We start from the raw sequence: 19191 nt of genomic DNA on the forward strand, positions 1-19191 counted from the left end.
GCAGCAGCAGCAGCAGCAGCCAGCAGCAGCAACAACTGAGGTCATCCGGAAAATCACGGAGTCAGGTCCGGAGTGGAGCTACTGTTCGCAGCATGACAACGCCAGCGATATCAATGGAATTTAATCAACAGCAGCCCGTTCAAAACTCTCACACAATCCCCACCCACCCACACATCCATCCATCCGTCCACCCACATCGCTGTCAGTTAGTCAGCCAGTCAGTCAGTCAGTCAGTCATTGAGGTGCTCGTTCTCGTACTCAACAATATTGCAAAATTCCACGTGCGAAAATTGCACGAGTAATGCCAATGGAAACGGGAACCATCAAAGAATTTTATATTGCCAAAAGAGTGAAAGAGTTTGTGCCACAGATACGACTGTGTGGCGATTATGGCGAGATATGATCTGACTGAAAATGTTATATCCCTAGGGGACTAATGTATAATTACGAAATGTTGTGAAAACCACAGCAATGAAAACTGCAGAGGCATTGCTGGATAATTTTTACATAATGAAGAGCTTTAAACTTTATCCCACATAAAGTTGATAAAAGAAAAATAAACAAGCCTCAAGGATTTACAAACATAGAGCACAGATTTTCAGCAAAAAAAAATAAAGGAAAAAAATGGGCAAATATAAACCACAAACAGATTGTTTAACAAACGAAGTTTTTTTATTAAAAACAAGTCAATATCTATTTTAAAGAGAAAAGGGGCTTGAAAAGAAAGTAGTAAAAATAAACAGAAATAATACATAATATTGAAAAGATTTAAGATGTATTTTTAATCAGTACTTGCATAAAAGAAAACAAAATCCTGACAAGATAAAAAACCAATCGGAAGTTACCAAGGATGATTCATTCCCCCACAAAATAAATGGCAAAATAATCCTCAATTCGTTAACAATTTGCAGTCCAATATTTGATATCGCCAGCATTAAAACATTCTACTGCTGGTTGAATTTTTTCGCTTTTATGTCCATTTTTGGCACATTTCAAGCGTAACTTGGGCAATTAGGGCAATGCAATTAGTGAGCTCCAAACTATTGAATAACCAGACTGCGTAGCCAGCAGCAGTTGGCGAGGAAAAAGGAGGAAAACGGGGGCGTTGGGAGAGAGTGAAAAGTGGGCGGGGCTGTGGAAAAGTCGACGTAGAGCAGTTTGCTGAAGAGAGTGCAAGTTTGACCTATAAAACGGCAACGTGGGCGCGCGCTTCACTTGGCACAGATACGTAGCAGTAGCAGTAGCAAAAAAAAAAAAAAAAAGAAAAAAGGGAAATGAAGCCAACACAGCTGTGGCCCAGGCAATGGAAAAGAAAACGTGAGGAAGGTGAGGAAAAGGAAGGAAATTAAAGGAAAAAAGGTTAGGAAAAAAGTAGAAGCCGAAACAGCAACCAAAACCGGAAGAACGAAGCATTGGGGAAAGCATCCTGCAGGCGTAAGCACTATTTTAAAACTAAACAGCCCGCCAGAGACTGACACCGAAAATCCAAAAATGCCACAGATAAGAAAGCACCGAGTTCTTCTATCGGACCTTCACTGTATCTCTTTAGTGGTCGCATGCACACCTGCATCCTTGTGGGTAAGCGTCCTTGCCAAAAACAATAAAGAGCAGGCCCCAAAGGCGAGCGATAAACGCTGACACAGAGAAAGCGCAGAGGAAACCTCGGCAAAACAGGACCAACTGCGCCCATCAGTATGCTACACAAAATATGGAGCACACACAGAAAAAACGGAAGTGTATCGATTGCTCTTCTCTTGGGGCCATTAAATAAATAAATAAATACATTTGATCTAATAACGTTGTGCCAAAATTGTCAATGATTATCATAGCAGCTTTAAAATTAAATATTTAGGACCATTTTCTTAATTTTCATGTTCTACACGATTATAAAATTGACAACCTAATATAAAAACATTAGAATATTATTAAGCTGAAACAACCAATAAAAGTGTTATTTATTGCTGAAATAAAATTCTTTAAATTATCATAATCAGAAACAAAATAATTTTATAATTTTTAAAACCCTGCGTGTAGAGCAACAATTTTTTTGCAGTACAACCAGGAGAAGGATAAGAGTGGATGCAGGATTTTTCCGTAAGCCAGGTGCGGACGACCAGGCCAGACGACCAACTCCCGTACCCTCAGTTGGCCAGATAAGCGTATACAAGTCACATAAGGACAATTAGCCAGCCCAGGCTCAAAGAGTTTAAGAGGCATAACTGCCGACGTGGTTGGGGAATTTAGGAGGGGGCAGGAAAAGCGGGCGAGGAAATCATGTTGATGGCTGAGGCATGACGATGACGTTAAAGCGTACGTGTTGGTGAATAACTTAAAACGAAAGAAAGTCAGTGGGTAAAGATGAACTGAAAACCAAGGGGAGAACAGAGATGGATGGGTGGCAGCAAGTGGGTGAGTGGGTGAGTGTGTGGGTGGTGGGTGGTGGCTGGTCGGCGGGGGAAAGCAAAGGTCAATTGAAGTTGCGGTGCTAAAACTTTGAGGAGGCGGCGAAAGAGCAAGAGTCAGAGGAGGCAAGTCAAGTGGAAAGCGGGAAAGCGCAAAACAGGTTTAAGCACACACATACACACACACACACGTACATCCGAGGATGCACTGACTGACAGTGCGCCGGAAGTGGAAGTGCACCCCCCGCGCCCATCTCCTTACCTGTGCATAAAAAAAAAAAAAATAAAGAAAAACTGCTGGCTGCCTTTCGCCTACATGTTATACAATCCTTGAGTGCGGCGAGCGAGGACGAAGCTTTTGGGTGTCAGTCAAGTGAAAGGAAATTGTAGCACACCAGGGTGGTGCTGGTGGTGGTGCTGATAGTGGTGTGGGAGCATTGGGTGTATGGGAAAATGGGCTAGCAGTGGAGAGGATGGGCCAGACAAACCAACAGACAAACATCATCATCGTCATCATCGCAGGCTCGGCGGCCTTTGCAGCTAAATTGATGGCCTGCCATCAGGGTATCCATCCCACATCAGCGTTCCCATCCACCCATCCACTCACCAGCAAACCCAGTTACCACCCATCCCCCATCGTATGTATATGTGGCACAGAAAAATCCATAATCCTCGGCAGAAGCTGAAGGAGCAGCCAAATAGCAGCAGCAGCAGCAGCAGTAGCAGCAGCAAAAGGGAAACGCCAAACTACAAAAGCGCGAGCACAAATTGCCACTGTGTCAGTAAATCCACTCACACATATGTCTCTAACATATATCCCCCCATAGATATATAGTATATACATATTTGCAAAGCCAAAAACTTGTGTGAAACAATGAAACTTTTCTGCTTGTGCTGCCAGTGTGTCCAACTTCTTGTATTTGTGTTTGCTTTATTTCTGGCCCTTGTCCAATATTTGCCCCGAGTCGGAGTAACTTTAAGTCTGTTGGAATTAATTTCAAGCAAATATATACACAAAATCCATCTAACTCATGCCCATGTCCTTTGCTCTATATATGATGCGTGTGGTGTGGAAAAAGTTTCGGTCGGATGATTTATTGCCACTTCAGTTGCGGGGGACCGACAACGCTGCGTATGAGCGATGGCTGAATCCTTCCCAGTGCGGATTATTGTCTATGCTGACAAAGGATTTAAGCGAAATTTGATGCAGCCACAGGGAGAGAGGACGAAGGGCAAAGCTGATGCGAAGCCATCCATTAAATGCTACGGCAAATTAAGTCATTAAAAAACAATTTTTGAGCCAGCCATGGGGCGTATACGCAATGTAGCAAAGAAGCAGGTGGAACTGCCAAAAAATAAATATGCAAATTCAACGTTTTCCAAGGGGAGACACACACAGCCATAAAAATGCAATCACACAAAAAGCAAAAGAAAAGCCCAAGGAAATGTAAAAGCCAAAGGCGGCCAACAAAAAGTGAAAAGAAATGACGTAAAAGTGTGACTCAAAAGACAGGGGCTTACAAGTGGGTTTTCTGGAGGGGGGAGGGTTTTGAACGAGTGAATGTCTATATAGGTGGGGGCATGAAGAGGCTGCAAACTATTTCTGTAGACGCAGCTGAATGTGCCTCTGCTGCTGTCTCATTTGTTGCCATCTTTAGGCCAAAAGCGTAAAATTAAAATGCGAAAATGCAGACAATGGGTCGACCAAAAGAGAAGGCAATAGCTATAACAAGATCCGCACTCGGAAAATTGGAAATTAAAAATTCTCTATCCTAAATATTTTTTTATTTTAAGAAAACGAACGTTACGAATGCTGTCTGTAAATTTAATTCTTTGAATAAATTTGAACAGATCTAGTCTGTGGGATAAGGTTATTGGATTGACTAATATAATTTTTGTAAATATGCTTAATTTTAGTAAGCCTCTTTAACTTCTCATTCCAAAAACCCCATTTTTGTCCAATATTAACAAGGTTTATTTAAATGTGAAAATGCTAATACGACAGCTTATTATGTTTAAAATGTTGCAAAGTAAACAACGATAATTTTGTATTCCCAGGTGGTGTCGATTTTCCAAATTATTTTGTTTACCTACACTTTTAATTGGACTAATATAAATATTTAATATTTTTCCCCTGTGCATACCGGGTATCTAAGGGAAAACGAGTGAGTTTATTTGTATGTAAAAGTGAAAAAGCGCAGCTGAGCACGTGAGCACGTCATCCTCAAAGGTGTGCTCCTCGAGGCTTCTGTTTTTTGTTGGTTTTGCCTCACTTCAATCATTTCGTTTGAGAACACCCGTCCAACATGCATATGCATGCAAATACTATGTACCTTCTACTGAATGTATCTGCATCTGCATCTGCAGCTGTCTCTGCTTGAAAATGGCGCGAGCAACATTTTTTGCTTTTGTTTTAGCAGCGCCTTTATTCAGTTCTTTCCTTAATTTTTTGGCAACGCTTTTGGCCCGAATTGCGCCTTAAATTTATTGCAGTTAAGCTACGTCTGGCGACCCAGTTAAGGGATTTGAATCAGATGAAAATACTAATTTGTCTAAAGTTATGCGAACGAGTTTCCTCTTACGGAATACAGCTTAGATAAGAGAATTTCTAAATATTCGAGAGATGCACAACATACTTACAGCCATTGGCATTAGCCCCCACACAAATGTTTACATTTCCTCTCAAGTTAATGAAATATTTCAAGTTGCCAACTCGCATAAAACTGATGTGTGTGCTGGTATCTATAGCTGTATCTGTATCTGTATCTGTATCTGCATTTGCATTTGCATTTATATCACAGTGAACCTGCGTGAGTGTGCGCCATTGTAGTTGCCATGCTTATGAAGATATTTTTGGCCTAACTACTTTGCCCGGCCAAGAATCTCAAACAAGGCGACAAGGCAATGAATGTTTCACCCGGGGAATAACAATCACCATTTCGAGCCGCGTGAAATGTACTCGATTAGCAGCTGCCTAATATCATCAAGTTGTAAACAAAATAAACGAAAGACCCAATTAGCCTTTTGAGAACAGGAAACCCCATTCAAATGAGATGAGTAAACAAATCTTTCTTAATCACTTTTTCCCCTACTTTAAATTCCTGTGTGTGCTACCGAAATTATTATTATTTGATGCCTGTGTAAATCGTTTCAAATTATAGCTGGCAAAACATCAAATCGGAAATTTATTTACTATTATTTCACTATCGATGATTTGTGGTTTGTTAAATGGAAACATGTTATTGATTTCTTCGTAATTTCGTCAGAAGCTTATTATAGAAAGAGATTGCACAATTAATATTAAGATCATTTTGAATAATGAAATTATATGCAAGCTCTCCTTGCTAGTTCCAAAAGCAGTACAAAAAAGTAGTATTTTTGTATGAAATCGATATCAAATTGCTCTAGAGCCCGCCAAGTTCTCACATTAGCCAAGTGGAAACTTTTGTCAGGTGGCTCAAACTCAATTTCCATATGCATTATGCATCTGTATCTGTATCTGAATCTCGCTATCTGCGAGTGTCTTGGTGTGTGCATCCGCTGGTGGGCAGTGAAAACGATTTGAGAACCGTGAAAATATGCAGATAACTAATATTAACTTTTTGTTCGAATGCATGAATGAAGCGTGGAAACGGAATAGTTGTAAAAAAAAAAACAAAAAAAACGACAGCTCGTTAGGTGAATGAATGAATGGAGAGAGAACTACTTACTTTGGCCCCACGACTCGCTTCAATGCAGCTCCAGTGGATTCGAACCCCGGAGCATATGCAAAAAGCAAAAATAATTGCTCTGTTAGAGACCCGTCGAGTCGGGGAGAGAACAAAAATTGGGAGCAGTGCGTGCAGCAGTCCGGTTCTATTTATGGCCACACTCTTCAAATCCCCAACGAATGGCGGCCATAAAAGCCGCACGCAGTTGACCCACACGTTGACAGGGGGCCTCGGCCCTCTTAGCATATAGATTATTCAGGTGGGTGTGTCCGTAGCTGTACCTCTAACTCTACTTCTACCTATATACCCCTGCATTTGTATCTGTATTTGGATCGGTATCCCTAGTATCTGCGGTCTGTAGTCAGTATTCTGATTTTGTGGCCGGGTCTCTGCCTGCGTTGCGGTCCAAATGGTCAGCGCTACGCTAGAGTGCAAGTTCGGTTACCGTTTGGTGACCATTTTGCATGTGGGCTAACGCACCGAACCCAAACCCAAAACCTTTAACCCAAAATCCCACAGCACACAGAAAGAAAAATATTCTAAATGATTTTATACTAAATTTTGAGCATTAAAACGTTATTTTTGAAAATCGAAATTTCAGCATAACCTTTTAAAGTTAAAACAACAGCAATTTTTAAAGTCATATAAAAATAAAGAATATCAATGTTAAACTAAATAAATCCCAAAGAGTTAAAACTGAAATCGATTAAACGGAAATCGATATGTTACAATAAGCAAAAACAGTTTAATGAAAATAATTCGTAAAGATTTAGGTTAAATATTTTTAGATATAAGTGTATTACGAACTTGATGCCAATACGATGAATTTTCTGCCATTGTGTAGGCAGTTTCGCTTCACGCATAGCGGGGGATTAGTTTGATTTGAGAAAAGTCAAAGCTTAAAGGCATTTCCTCGCCTTGTTTCCCTTTTTGACACAGATTTTCTTTGTGGCCTTAACCCAGCACCACCCAAAAACCCACATATATACACACGTTCCGATTTCCCCCCGCTTTAGTCTTGAACTTTGACTTCGTTTACGAGTTTCTTGCCAGGCTGCCAGGCTGCCAGCTAGCTGGGTAAATCCAGCGAAACGTCTCGATAACAGAGCCTGGCGGGCAATATTATATATTTTTATAGCCAACGGCAGCCGCCGCCAAAAAGGGGCGTGTCGGCGCCCCTTTTCTCATTCAAACAGCTGTCGCCAATGATGGCAGCAAAGGAAAGCAAAGACTTTTCGCCATTTTGGTATCTGTAGCGAGAAAATTAAATGAAAACATACTATATAGGCAAAAGTACTTTAGCTCTTTTGGCATGCGTGTGTTGTCGTTTATAAAGAAAAATCTCTCGAGTAACAAGCGGTGGATTCACTTGTAGCCTAGGCGACACAAAAAAAAATAAGAGCTAAAAGGCGTCGACGAGGGGCGGCGGGTGAAATGAATATTGAAGAGCGGAGCGCATTATAATTTTAGATTTATGTACAGGGTGTCCCAGAGTTGGGCCCCGCGACCGGGTACTTGGAACTCTGAGCAGGGAGGATGATATGAAGTCAGCGTGCCAGCCGCAGGGAATACTTATTTATATTTATGTAAGCCGAAAAGGCAGGCCGACTGCCAAAATAAGAATTACGGCATTGCAAGCTTTAAGCAGTGCTCGAGGGCAGGAAGCTGGATCAGTGGATGAAACTCCCCCGCGACCTCTGACGGTTTGTTATTCGAAAAATGTCGCCTAGCAGCGTATCTTATTTGAAATCTACACAGCGGACAAATCCTAATGTTTAACTTGATAGCAAAGAGTATTAAATCACCTAAGCTATGTTTGCAATAAATGTATAGATAACATTTAAATATGTATGCATATCATCAGATGGGTTCATAGTATTTCAACCAAGTGTTATTATTACTTTTATGTATGCCTAGAAAGGTAAAATAAGAATCTTGATTACAGAAGAGCTTAATATGTACTTATTAGATTACGTTATGTTTGAGACATCCATTAAGGTAAAAAAAAATCCAAAAGATGGGTATCCAGTGTACTTGTGAAGTTTCTTAATTTATAGATTAATTCGGTTCGCCGTCGGCACCGAGATTTAATTTTAAACAAATTCCTTTGACATTCCGGATTGAAATGTTTTTGCGTTCACAAATCAATCGGATGGTGTGGCACCCTCTAAGCTAAATGTGTGAGGAAAAGTCTCTATCCCCAGGCGACACTTCCCATTGGTTCGGTTTTTTTTTCTTGTCGCTTTCCCTGTTTTCCCCCGCTCTCAACAACTTATTAGATTTGTCTAAAGATGCTCGCAAGTAGAAGCCGCTGCGTGGGTTATTTCGAAACGGTTGGTATTTTTCACAGTTCTTTATGCGACTTTTTGATTCCCGAGCATGTCATCACAGAATGCAACTATAAATACATCACATACATATATATGGTACATACATATATAAAGACGTACTGTATTTTACCTTTCTTAGTTTTCCTTGTTCCTCGTTTGCAGCAGCCAGAAAAATCAAGTTTAAAACTTTCCGCTCAATGTGATTTTTCTTTTTGACTTTGATTCACTTATTGGCTGGTTTGCTGTTTTCTGTTGTTCAAACTTAACAATTGGATCTTTAAAGATGTAAATTAGCACCTGTTTTGTAGTGGAACGTTTGCGCCGCTAATATTTCAACAATTATTTTGCATAATAATTAGGTTTTTATCACTTTTCGATGATTTTTCTCTCTCGATTTTCAGATGGGCGACTGCAACGCAAATAAAACTTGAGGGATTTAGCTTTGGGTTTCATGGTATTTCATTTCGGGTGGGAGGTTTTATTTGGTCCATCGTTTAGCCACTCATCAAATGGCAGTCAAAGGGGCCAACCAGGAAAAATTTGAATAAACAAATTCTCTAGCTTTCTCTGCCGTACATTTAAATGGGCGGAGATATGGAGGCGGGGACGGGGGCAGCGGTCACAGGGGGATGGGTGGGAACTGTGGGCGAAGGGTTGTAACTATCCGAGTTTTGTGCTAGTGCGGCTGCTGCTGCCGTTTCTGTTGTTGTTTATGGCTATTACGTATACGCAACGTGTGCGAAAAAGGCTACACAAGGTTTGGGGTCGGAAAAAATGGTATGTGGGTGGTGAAAAGAATGGGGGAATAACAAAGGGGGGGTGTGGGAAAACGAGCGAGAGAGATTCGTTGATACGGCTGTGACTATTTTTTGAAGGTGGTGAAAGGGAAAAGGCAGAAAAAGGGGAGATTATAAAGGGACAGGATGTAAACTGTAAGAAGGGTAGGGAAATCTGGGAGAAAGGAGCTTGAAAGAAAGCGGAAGTGGGAGGTCTTGCCAATGCTTTGGTATACACAAAAATACTGCCAAAAACAACAAAAACACCAGTAACAACAACAATAAATAACAACAACAGTCTGAGTATAACACGCATAAAGAACACATTCTCCCTTCTGACCAACACCAATTCTCCTTCTGGCCATAATAATATTTTTTTCTGGCGAAAAATCCAAACTGCTGCCTGTGAGCCCAAAATCAAGTACGTTCTCACACGATTTTCCACAGTACATACACACACATATGTACATATGTATATCGTTCATTGTGGCTCACACATCAACTTTTTGCCTTGTTACGGCCCAAAATAGTAGTCGTTGACTTTTGTCCGCGGCCAGCACTTAAAAATCTGACTTTTTATTTTTTTTTTCTTTTGTTTTCTTTTTTTTATGGGTTTTTTGGCGAAAAAAGCGCAGTTTAAAAATATATAAGCGCTACAGAGCTAGCGAGAGAGAGAAAGAGAGAGAAAGACAGACAGAGAGGGAAGGCGATGTGGTAACTGTTTGTTGTCGTTATTGTTGTTAATTGTTGTTGCAGCGGCAGAGAACGCATGAAAAACTGGCACACTCACACATACACACACACACAGAGCGTTATAAAATGTAGAACTCTATTTTTTTTTTTTTGTTACTTTACGTGCGACGCGAGAGTTTTATTTTGGCCGAATGAAGCGGAGAGCGGCGGTAATGGCGGTTTTCTGTTATTTTGTAAAATTCCGAAAACCCGAAATCGAGAAGTGTTGCAATCTCAACGACGGTAGAACAACGACTCGGCCGCCAACGAATATAGTTTCCCGATTTGGGGGCCCCCAGCTGCGCAGCCGACGTCGGCAGAGACAGTGGCAGTGGCAGTGGCAGCGTCAGCGACAGCTCTCTCCTGCTCTCTTTCGCTCTTTAACACCGCGCTTGCTCTCTTTGAGCGAAAATTCGAGGGATGCAATGATGCACGTGCGTTGCTATAGGTGTGTGTGGGTGTTTGTGTGTGTGAAAAAGATTACAATAAACACATTTTAGCAATATTACATATTTGGCCTATTTATTAAAACACACCGCCCACCTTCCACCTTCCACCTCCCACCACCCACTCTCTCAATCACACAATCTCCCATTCCGATTAGAGTTTTTGTTGTCGCACGAGAAAGAGACGGTGACTGCGACGCAGCTGTACAGTGATCTAATAACGGTTAAGGTTGCGATTATCTGATTGGGACTGTGCCATTGCATCGGCAAATGCCAATTGGAAAAGCGAGGAAACAGAAATCTAACTAGAAACAAAGCGGCACTTGGAAACTAAGAACTTTTTTTTTGTATTTCTATACTCACAAATACGTACTGTTTAGTTATAAACAATTTTTTTTTTAAATATGATTATGCTTTGTAAAGTATAGTAATAATACAAAGTAAACACTTAATTTATTAACGTTTTAAATTAAAAAATAAAGTTTACTGAATACATATTATAATGTAATTGTTAAAGCTGAGAGGAAATAAATGCGGTTTTCAAAGTCGCAATGAGTTTAATTGAACTATTTCAACAGCCAAAGAATAACAATTGTAAGTAGTTTTATTTGCAATGAAGAGTACTAATACGGGTTTAATAACCCAAAGTTATTTCGATGCCAGAAGTTGATTTGTATTTTAAAAGCTTGCCTATTTATATGTACATGTACAGTGTACATATATGAATAAGTTGAATTGAAGGTTAGGATGTTTCATCAACAAAAAGTATTATAATCAATTTGTTTAATACAACCATGATTTGAAAGCGAGCAAATCCCGCGTTTATTTAAATTTCTAGCCACTGAGGCGTGGTCAGCGACACCTTGTTTTTTCGGGCTCTAGACTAATTAGCCGTATTCGGTAGGTTCTAGCTGGTAAACTAGCCCTATTGTTATTCATATGAGCCGAAAGCAGTGTGCAGCGCTGGCAGCGACGCGGGCAGAAACGTCAACGGTTTTGGCTGGACGGGCAAACACAGTTATGTTTCGAGTTTTTGATTCTTTACTTGTTGTGCAATGATCCGAGGCAACTTAATTGCTTTTCGTTTGGGTTTTTGGCTACGAGAACGGCAGCCAGTTTTTCTGTGTTTTTTTCACTTTTGAGTTCTCTTTGCGCTACGCTGCACTTCAAATGCTCAATTGTTGTCTATCAAAAACGCTCCCCGCTCCACAGAACTTTGTCATTGTGGGAGGACGCATAAATAACGCCACTGATAAAAAATGGGCGAAGGGCGAATCTAAAGCTCGTAATAATTATGGCCAGTCAGCCAGCCAGCCAGTTAGCTAGCCAGCTTTTTTTTTTCATTTCTGATTTTTATTTTTTATCAGCACTCAACGTTTCACTTACATAAGCTGAAAAAGCGGAAAACACGTTGGAAAATTGGTCTGTGAATGCGAGATCGTCTGTTTGTGAAGTTGGAAAATTTGAATTTCATCAACGGCAAAGCAAAGCGAAAGCAAAGACAGCGGGCGAAACAATCATGATAATTAAATTGAGTTCACTGATGCGTATACTTAACATTAAATTCAAAGCCAGAAGCACAACCAAAAGCTGCTGCGCTGCCTCAGTCAACGTGCAGCGAGGGAAAATGAGAAAAAATAAAATGAAAATCAGCAATTGCTTTAAAAATGTAAAAAAAAAAAAAAAGAACCTTCAAATGCCAGAGGTTTTGATTTCCTTCCCTTTTTGGTGGGAGGAGGATGTGCTTGCTGTTAGAAACGGAACAAAAAAATTATATAGGTTAGCACTAGCCTTCGCATCCCTATCCCAATTGGAACTCGGGCTATATACTTGGCGTCCAGAGAGAGCAAAGTAGCGAGAGACGCGTGAGAAGCATGAGAAGCGCAGAGAACTGAGAAAATATGTGCCGTGTTGGGGGCATGCAAATGTTGGGCGACTGCCCACGCAACACCCACTTTTACACCCAGCGCCAACAACAATGTTGCCAAAGAAATGAAAATGTTTTCGAGTGGATACTCTCTGGCCAAAATAGATGCACCACAACAACTGTAGACTTATTATTATAATATTTATAATAGCCTTACGTCAAAATTATATTTTTAAATATTTTATCAGACGCATCGTTAAGGTCATGGTTCAAAAACAATTATTAAAAAATTATATACAAAAAAATTTAGATAAGATAGTAAACATTTACTATTGAAAAACCAATTTCCAATTGACTACATGAACGCAAAGTACAATCTGTTAAATCTCCTTCCGTTGGTTGTGTCCCACAAAAATCAAATTAAATTACGTATACTTAGCGTTATCAATTTAATGAGGGAAGTTGGGAATTCCCTTTGGGGGTTGGTCAAATCGGCCATCAAAGTTGGCATGCCCCAAACTTCGCGAGAAAAGCAGGCGGAAAATCAAAGTTATTCTTTTCGCTCTTAAGTGCAAAAATCAAACACAACCAACCCCCCAAAGCGGCAGCGCTGCTTTGCGCCGCTCTCTCAGAATTCTCTCTCGAATCTCTCCCCCGATATCGCGCTATATCTCTGACTCTCATCACTGCTCTTCGTGTGCATTATTTATTGCTCTTATACAGGCCGAATGCTTGACGATGACGAAGGTGCTCCACTGTCAGTGTCACCCACCCGCTTCCCCTCTTGTGCCCTCTCTCTTTCTCATTCTCTTTCACCGCCTTTCCCTTTCTCTCCCTCGGTTTGGGCCCAGTTAACTAGTAAACCAGCAACCTATAATGGAGCCTCTTCCGCGTTGTTATCCCTATCCCCCAAGTTCCCCACAGAGAGAAAAATATCAGTCATTTATCATGAATTCGCAGCGGCTATGATGTAACGTGTAACATGTTTTTGGATATCTGTTTTCAGTTATTTTAACGTCATCAGAATAATTTATCTAAAGGCATCAATTCTACATTTGTGTTATGATGAAATATACATTATATACCATTACATTATTAAAAAGGTACATAGTAACAGGGTAATCTTTCTCATTCTCAATTTGAATTTAAACATAAAAACAAATATCAGCTTCTTTAATTGTGAATTCCTAGGATATGAATATTTTCAATAATGTTTTTAGTACTGACGGCTTAATTTACTACACAAATCGTTAGAGCATTTCAATTTTGATAAATATTTTCTCTGAAATTTTTTTTTATTTAATTTTAAGCTTTAATAAAATTAAATATCTAATAGATAAAATCAGTTAATACATAGTTTGTCTAGAACTGTCTTGGAAATATGTATTTTTTCTCTACAAACCTTTTCCTCATTCTAAGTACACAACCTGAAACTAGTGTTTTTCCCTGTGCACTTTTCCAATTCTATCCCCATTTTCGCATCCCGGAAAATGAGCACCAGCTGTCTGCCATTCTCTCCAATTTGCCCCCTTTTTCAGTTGTTTGTTTGTTTTGTTTTGCGCCTGGTTGTATAATAAATAAGTTTGAAATAAATCAAATCGGATCCTGAAGCAATGGACACATGTTAAATGGACCGGGAAATGTAAGCGCGGGCATCATCATATTTTTTATTGGGTCAAAATCAACAAGAGCGGCGACCTTAAAACGCATTAGCAGCCGCTGTCGGCCAAGTCGTAATAATTTTATTAGCAAACATCAGAAGTATAAAAAAAGCCGCTGCCCAGAGGCAAAAGAAACAGAAATAAATGTGGCTACAATTTCGAAAGGTGTTGGCTTTTTTAGAAGTTCAAATTCAAGTGGAGTGGGGAGAGGGGGAGTGGAGAGGTGGGCTGAGAGGGGGGCTGCGACAAGTGCAGGCGTGCTCAAGGTAAAAGCGCGGCAGTCGCAGTCGCAGTCGACGTCAGCAGCGCAGTCGCTGCACCTCTGCCGCATAACCGAGTGCAAGATCAAGTGAAGCGAGTGGCCGAAAAAAACTAGAGAGTCAACTACGAAGTCAAAGAGCGAGCCATTTGCCTTAAAAAAAATAAGCTATCGAATCTGAGATACTTGGTAAAAGTTACCATTGAAAAACTAAGGCAATGAATTTATTCAAATCAGCAGTAAATTTAAGATAAATAAAAATTAATTATAAATCTTCTCTAAACATTCTATCAAGACTTCCGAGAAAGTCGATAAATTTATGGAACTATCAGGTCAACCATGTAATAAGTTGCTTTGATTATATAATCATAAGACTTTCTCCTCGAAAAATTAAACAAAGCTGAATAAATTACAAAACTATATACTAACTAAACTAATGTTAGCTCTTACATTTGTATATCCCTAAAAAAAAAAAAATTCTAAAGGGACAAGTTTCATATCATATTATTATGCAATTAAAAAATGGTCTTTCCGGTGAAAGATCTCTATTTCCAATCGCTGGATCATTTCATCATAACTCACTTAAGTAAAGGGCATTTAAAAGCCGCGCGGATGACAATCAGACTCCCCGTCTCCCTCCCACCTTCCGCCGGCCTCTCGCTCGCACACGTGCAGTGGTAGTGCTTTGTTTTATTTTTTTTGTGACATTCTGGAGGCGATGCTGTTTGGTTTAGGCCGATTTAGTCAAGTGGCAGAGCAGCGACGTCGACTGCGACAAAGCGACTAGATAGAAAGAACAAATTGACTAAGCACGAAACACGTTTTAGCCAGAGTTTTTAGCTAGACTAGCAGCTCGAATCGGAATCGGAATTGGAATCGGTGGGAGCGGGATGGCGAATGACACACTGACCCAATTCCGGGTTTCGATTTTCTGGTTTTTCTCAAGAATACACGTTTTCCGCTGCATAAACACACACACACACACGCACACACACACACACACGCACGTATGCGCGGGAAAGAGGGAGAGCGGCAAAACGAGTTGCATGGCCAAGAATTTTCGCCTGGCATTTTTCATTTTCCCTGCGAGTGACACATTCCCCAATTGGACCCCCACCCACCGCTTTTCCATCGAAAAAAAACTCACCGTTAGTTGTTGGGTCCTCTGGAGAGATTTCTTCCGATTGGTTCCGTTCCGTTACGATACGTTGTTCTCAGGCTGCGTTACGTTGCGTCTTACGTGGGGACACAGTTTACAGTTGCAGCGGCAATTCCAGAAAGCTATTACGTATCATCTATATATCTTGCATATTACAGATGTATAGCTCTATCTCGATGCGGGATTTTAACGAACGTTGAACAAGAAGACCAAAGACGATGGGACGACGGGTGCGTTGGTTGGTTTATGTTGATATTCTCTTGATTATATATAATTTTTTTCTTTTTGATATTTTTGGTGGTGTATTTATTGTTGTGTTCCGATTTATTGACATGGAATTATACTATTTTATTTGAATATATTTTGCACTAGAGAACTTACTTCCTACGAATCACAATTAGAAATGAGTGTGTGGCGATGGGCGAAAGGAAAACTCCCGTCAAAGTGAAAAACTACGCGCCGTCTACTTGGGCTGCCGAAAAAATAAAACACAAGCACATGTGTGTTTGTCCGTTTCCTTTCTTTTTTTTTTTTTTTTGTTGTTGTGGGTGCCAAGGAAAATTTAGTGCGGGTGGGGGGTTTGCTTCGAAGTTTACCAGTTAATCAAGCCAAGAAAAACTCCCTCCAATATTTACCGTTTGCCGATATGTTCTACAACTGCTCTCGTGACGTAACGCGACGGCGACTGGTGGGACTGAGTGAAAAACTCGGCTACGGCGCGAAACTCTGGTCTGTTCTGGTGGAAATGCGGCGCACGAATTTCACGCATTTCCCTTTTCAAAAACGACCAACGAGCAGCGCGAGAGCGAGACGGGTGATTGTGTCGAACAGCTGTTCGATACCAGAATAAATACCAAAATAACGCGTCTTGCTGCCAGTGTGACCGTGCTACGTCTCATTTGACCATCTTATTGATTTTCCACTTGTTGCTACGCTGCTGCTGCTGCTGCTGTTTTCCCGGAGCGAATAAAAAGCTATAGCTCGAAGCTCCAGCTCAAACTTAACTTGAAATTTATTCTCCCGAGTAATTACCAGTAGAACTGGTCTCGCGCGGTTAAAAACCCCAGCTGCGTTCAAAGCTCCCGCCCGCTTTTGACTCACCAAAGTCGCGCGATTCTCGTGTTTCTTCGAAATCAGTTGAATTCAAGCTTCAAAACTGGCAGCACGCATCATGTCCGCAGGTCGAGTGGTTATTTACGGCGGCAAGGGAGCCTTGGGCTCTGCCTGTGTCGATCACTTCAAAGCCAACAATTATGTGAGTTACCTTTCACTTGAATGTAATTATCAAAATGCCTCATTACCCATTGTTTTCCCCCGGTTCGACCTTCACCTGGATAATCCCGTCCAGTGGGTGGGCAGCATCGACCTGACGGAGAACGAGAAAGCCGATGTGAGCATCGTGGTGCCACGCGATGCTATATGGTCGGAACAGGAGGACGCGGTGGTCTCCAAGGTGAGCGAATCCCTGGCCGGCGAGAAGCTAGATGCTGTCATCTGCGTGGCCGGCGGCTGGGCAGGTGGCAATGCCAAAAAGGATCTGGCCAAGAATGCCGATCTCATGTGGAAGCAGAGCGTCTGGACCTCGGCCATATCCGCAGCTGTGGCGGCTCAGCATCTCAAGGAGGGTGGCCTGCTGGCCCTAACCGGAGCTAAACCTGCTCTGGAGGGAACTCCCGGCATGATTGGCTATGGAATGGCCAAGGCAGCTGTCCACCAGCTAACCCGATCGCTGGGCGCTGAGAAGTCCGGCCTGCCAGCTGGATCCCTGGCCGTGTCCATCCTACCCGTCACCCTAGATACACCCATGAACCGTAAATGGATGCCGGATGCGGACTTTGGCACCTGGACTTCCCTCGCTGAGGTGGCCGGCCTTTTCCTCAAGTGGACGCAAGCTCAAGAGAGGCCCAAAACTGGATCTCTGCTGCAGCTGATCACCAAGAATGGCGTTACAGAGCTCATAGCCGCCGAATAGTTTAAAAGATTAAGATACGGATCCAAATACACTTACGGAAAGAACAAAAATGCTCAATAACCATATTCTAATTGCTTTCGCTTGTACATAAACTATTCATAAATAAATCGCTGGGCGGCTTTCGATCGTTTAATGTGGGTCTGTTTACACGATTTGGGGGGGGCTCTTAGGATAACCTTTTGAACTCGGGAGCGGAACGAGCGTTAAGCGTTTGCTTAGAGTACAATCATTAGTTTGATTTGTTTGGAGACAGTTCCTACGCCTTCTTCTTCTTCATAATCTTCATGAACAACACCATACCTGCAAATGAAAAGGCGAATAAACTCATTAGTACAATTAAGCAACAGCCTTATTGCAATAAATCGATCCAATTTAAAGCACTTAATTTTAGACTGAGTCACGGAAAACTTGTTTACTTATATTACGTTTAATCAAGTTTCTGACGTGTTTAGTTTCAGTATTATTTTTTTTATGTTACAAAAAAAATAATAATTATTCATGTAAATCAAAAACATAATTTGCATTACATTAAATTTTAATATTTATAGTTTTGGGTTAGTCCGCCTTCTTTAGCTTATATTATTTGCAGTGTATTTATAAACTAATTTAAATCCTAAGCTTATTTTTTTTAGGGGAATTTGTTTTGGGGAACTTCAACAGTTTTCTGGTAAAATGCATGACTCACCTATAAAAGTGACAATTACAAAGACAATCATTAGCCAAAGCCAGCACTTGTAGGCTTTTTTCGAATGCTGCTCCAGTTTCTCAGCCTCTTTCCCTAGGGAATTGATATTGCGATCCGCCATTCCGGTGGATCGAGACACAACCTCCGTATCCCTACGGATAATCCGGTTAGCAGTCTCGGTCTGTTCCTTTAGATTTCGTGTCAGCGAGAGCATGTGCTCGGTGATCTTTTCCTGGGCATTTGTGTAATACTTGGCAGCCTCGTTCATATTTTCCCCAGAAGTTGTTTGTACGCTAGTGCCATTGGGACTAGAAGAGCTCTCCTCCACTCCTCGACGTCTTCGCAGCGCATCGCCATCTAAATAGCAGGAATTCAAAATATGAGAAAATATAGATATTTTATATATAAAAATATATTCATGTTTAAATTCAAAATTATTACGAAAGATCTTATTAAACAGAAGTATGGGTTTAGAAAATAAAAATAATATTGTAACTCGCTTTTAAAATGGTTTTTTTGTAACACATTATTTAAAATGTTTCTTCAAAATATATCTTAAACTTAATATTTAAGCTGGTACATTTTCAGATGATGGCAATCTGGATCTAGATACAAAACGTTTGGATATGGGCCTATATAACTTTAAAAGTATGTAACAAACTAGCATACAATTTTTATGAATCTTTAGCTTTAAAATACATATTAAGAGATTTGAACATGAGTTCTTATTTATAAAATATAATGTAAGACTATGGAAGTCGCCCCTTTGAACCCAAAATTACCCTGTAGCAGTTCCTTCCGCAGTTCGTTGTGATGTTTGGTGTTCTGCAGCTGCCTCATTTCTTTCAGTGCATTTTCCCCGGTTTCGCTGACGGCAGATGATTGTGAGGGAGTATTTGTTGTGGAGCCGGCAGACTCCGTAAAGCCCGTAGATAGTTTAAGGGCCTTCAGGCGCTCCGTATAGCCCGGAATACGAGTGGCACTTTGTGGATCCTCCATCGCCTCCAGCTCGGAAATCATCGTGTCCAGCGATTTGATGAATTTCTGCAGTCGCCAGAAGTTCTGCTCGCTTTTGGCCAGGTCCTCGCAGTTGGCCAGCAAGGTCCGGATATTAACATTTAGTTTCGTGGCCATTTCTGAGGGGAAAACATGAAAACAACAAAGTACAAACACTATTTGTATTTAATATACT

General features: G+C 40.9%; 3 protein-coding genes across 8 annotated transcripts in view; 1 reads left to right on the forward strand and 2 right to left on the reverse strand.

Annotated features, from left to right (window-relative positions):
* The window catches only part of LOC108142365 (protein boule), a 30213-nt gene extending 14095 nt beyond the window's left edge, over positions 1 to 16118 (reverse strand). For 2 of the 6 annotated variants that reach the window (XM_017266173.2, XM_017266171.2), the window contains exon 1: positions 15331 to 16117. The gene's annotated coding sequence lies outside the window, so the exon portion shown is untranslated. Of the gene's footprint in view, positions 1 to 8572; positions 8852 to 15330 lie in introns of those variants that run through there. The other 4 variants (XR_001774292.2, XM_017266172.2, XM_017266174.2 and 1 more) reach the window with 4 other exon arrangements.
* Positions 16119 to 16320: 202 nt separating this feature from the next.
* LOC108142364 (dihydropteridine reductase) lies at positions 16321 to 17447 on the forward strand. Its single transcript, XM_017266170.2, has 2 exons — positions 16321 to 16597; positions 16691 to 17447. The coding sequence occupies exons 1-2, from the start codon at positions 16514 to 16516 to the stop codon at positions 17312 to 17314; spliced, it is 708 nt and encodes a 235-aa protein (XP_017121659.1). The 5' UTR covers positions 16321 to 16513; the 3' UTR covers positions 17315 to 17447.
* LOC108142363 (vesicle transport protein USE1) lies at positions 17410 to 19170 on the reverse strand. Its single transcript, XM_017266169.2, has 3 exons — positions 18782 to 19170; positions 18000 to 18356; positions 17410 to 17614 (listed from the first exon to the last, which is right to left on the reverse strand). Exons 1-3 carry the CDS (start codon positions 19131 to 19133, stop codon positions 17571 to 17573), a joined length of 753 nt encoding a protein of 250 aa, XP_017121658.1. The 5' UTR covers positions 19134 to 19170; the 3' UTR covers positions 17410 to 17570.
* Between the last annotated feature and the right edge of the window lie 21 nt (positions 19171 to 19191).

This window comes from Drosophila elegans, unplaced genomic scaffold (genome assembly GCF_018152505.1).
Source record: "Drosophila elegans isolate 14027-0461.03 unplaced genomic scaffold, ASM1815250v1 contig_208, whole genome shotgun sequence".
NCBI classification, from domain to species: Eukaryota; Metazoa; Arthropoda; class Insecta; order Diptera; family Drosophilidae; genus Drosophila; species Drosophila elegans.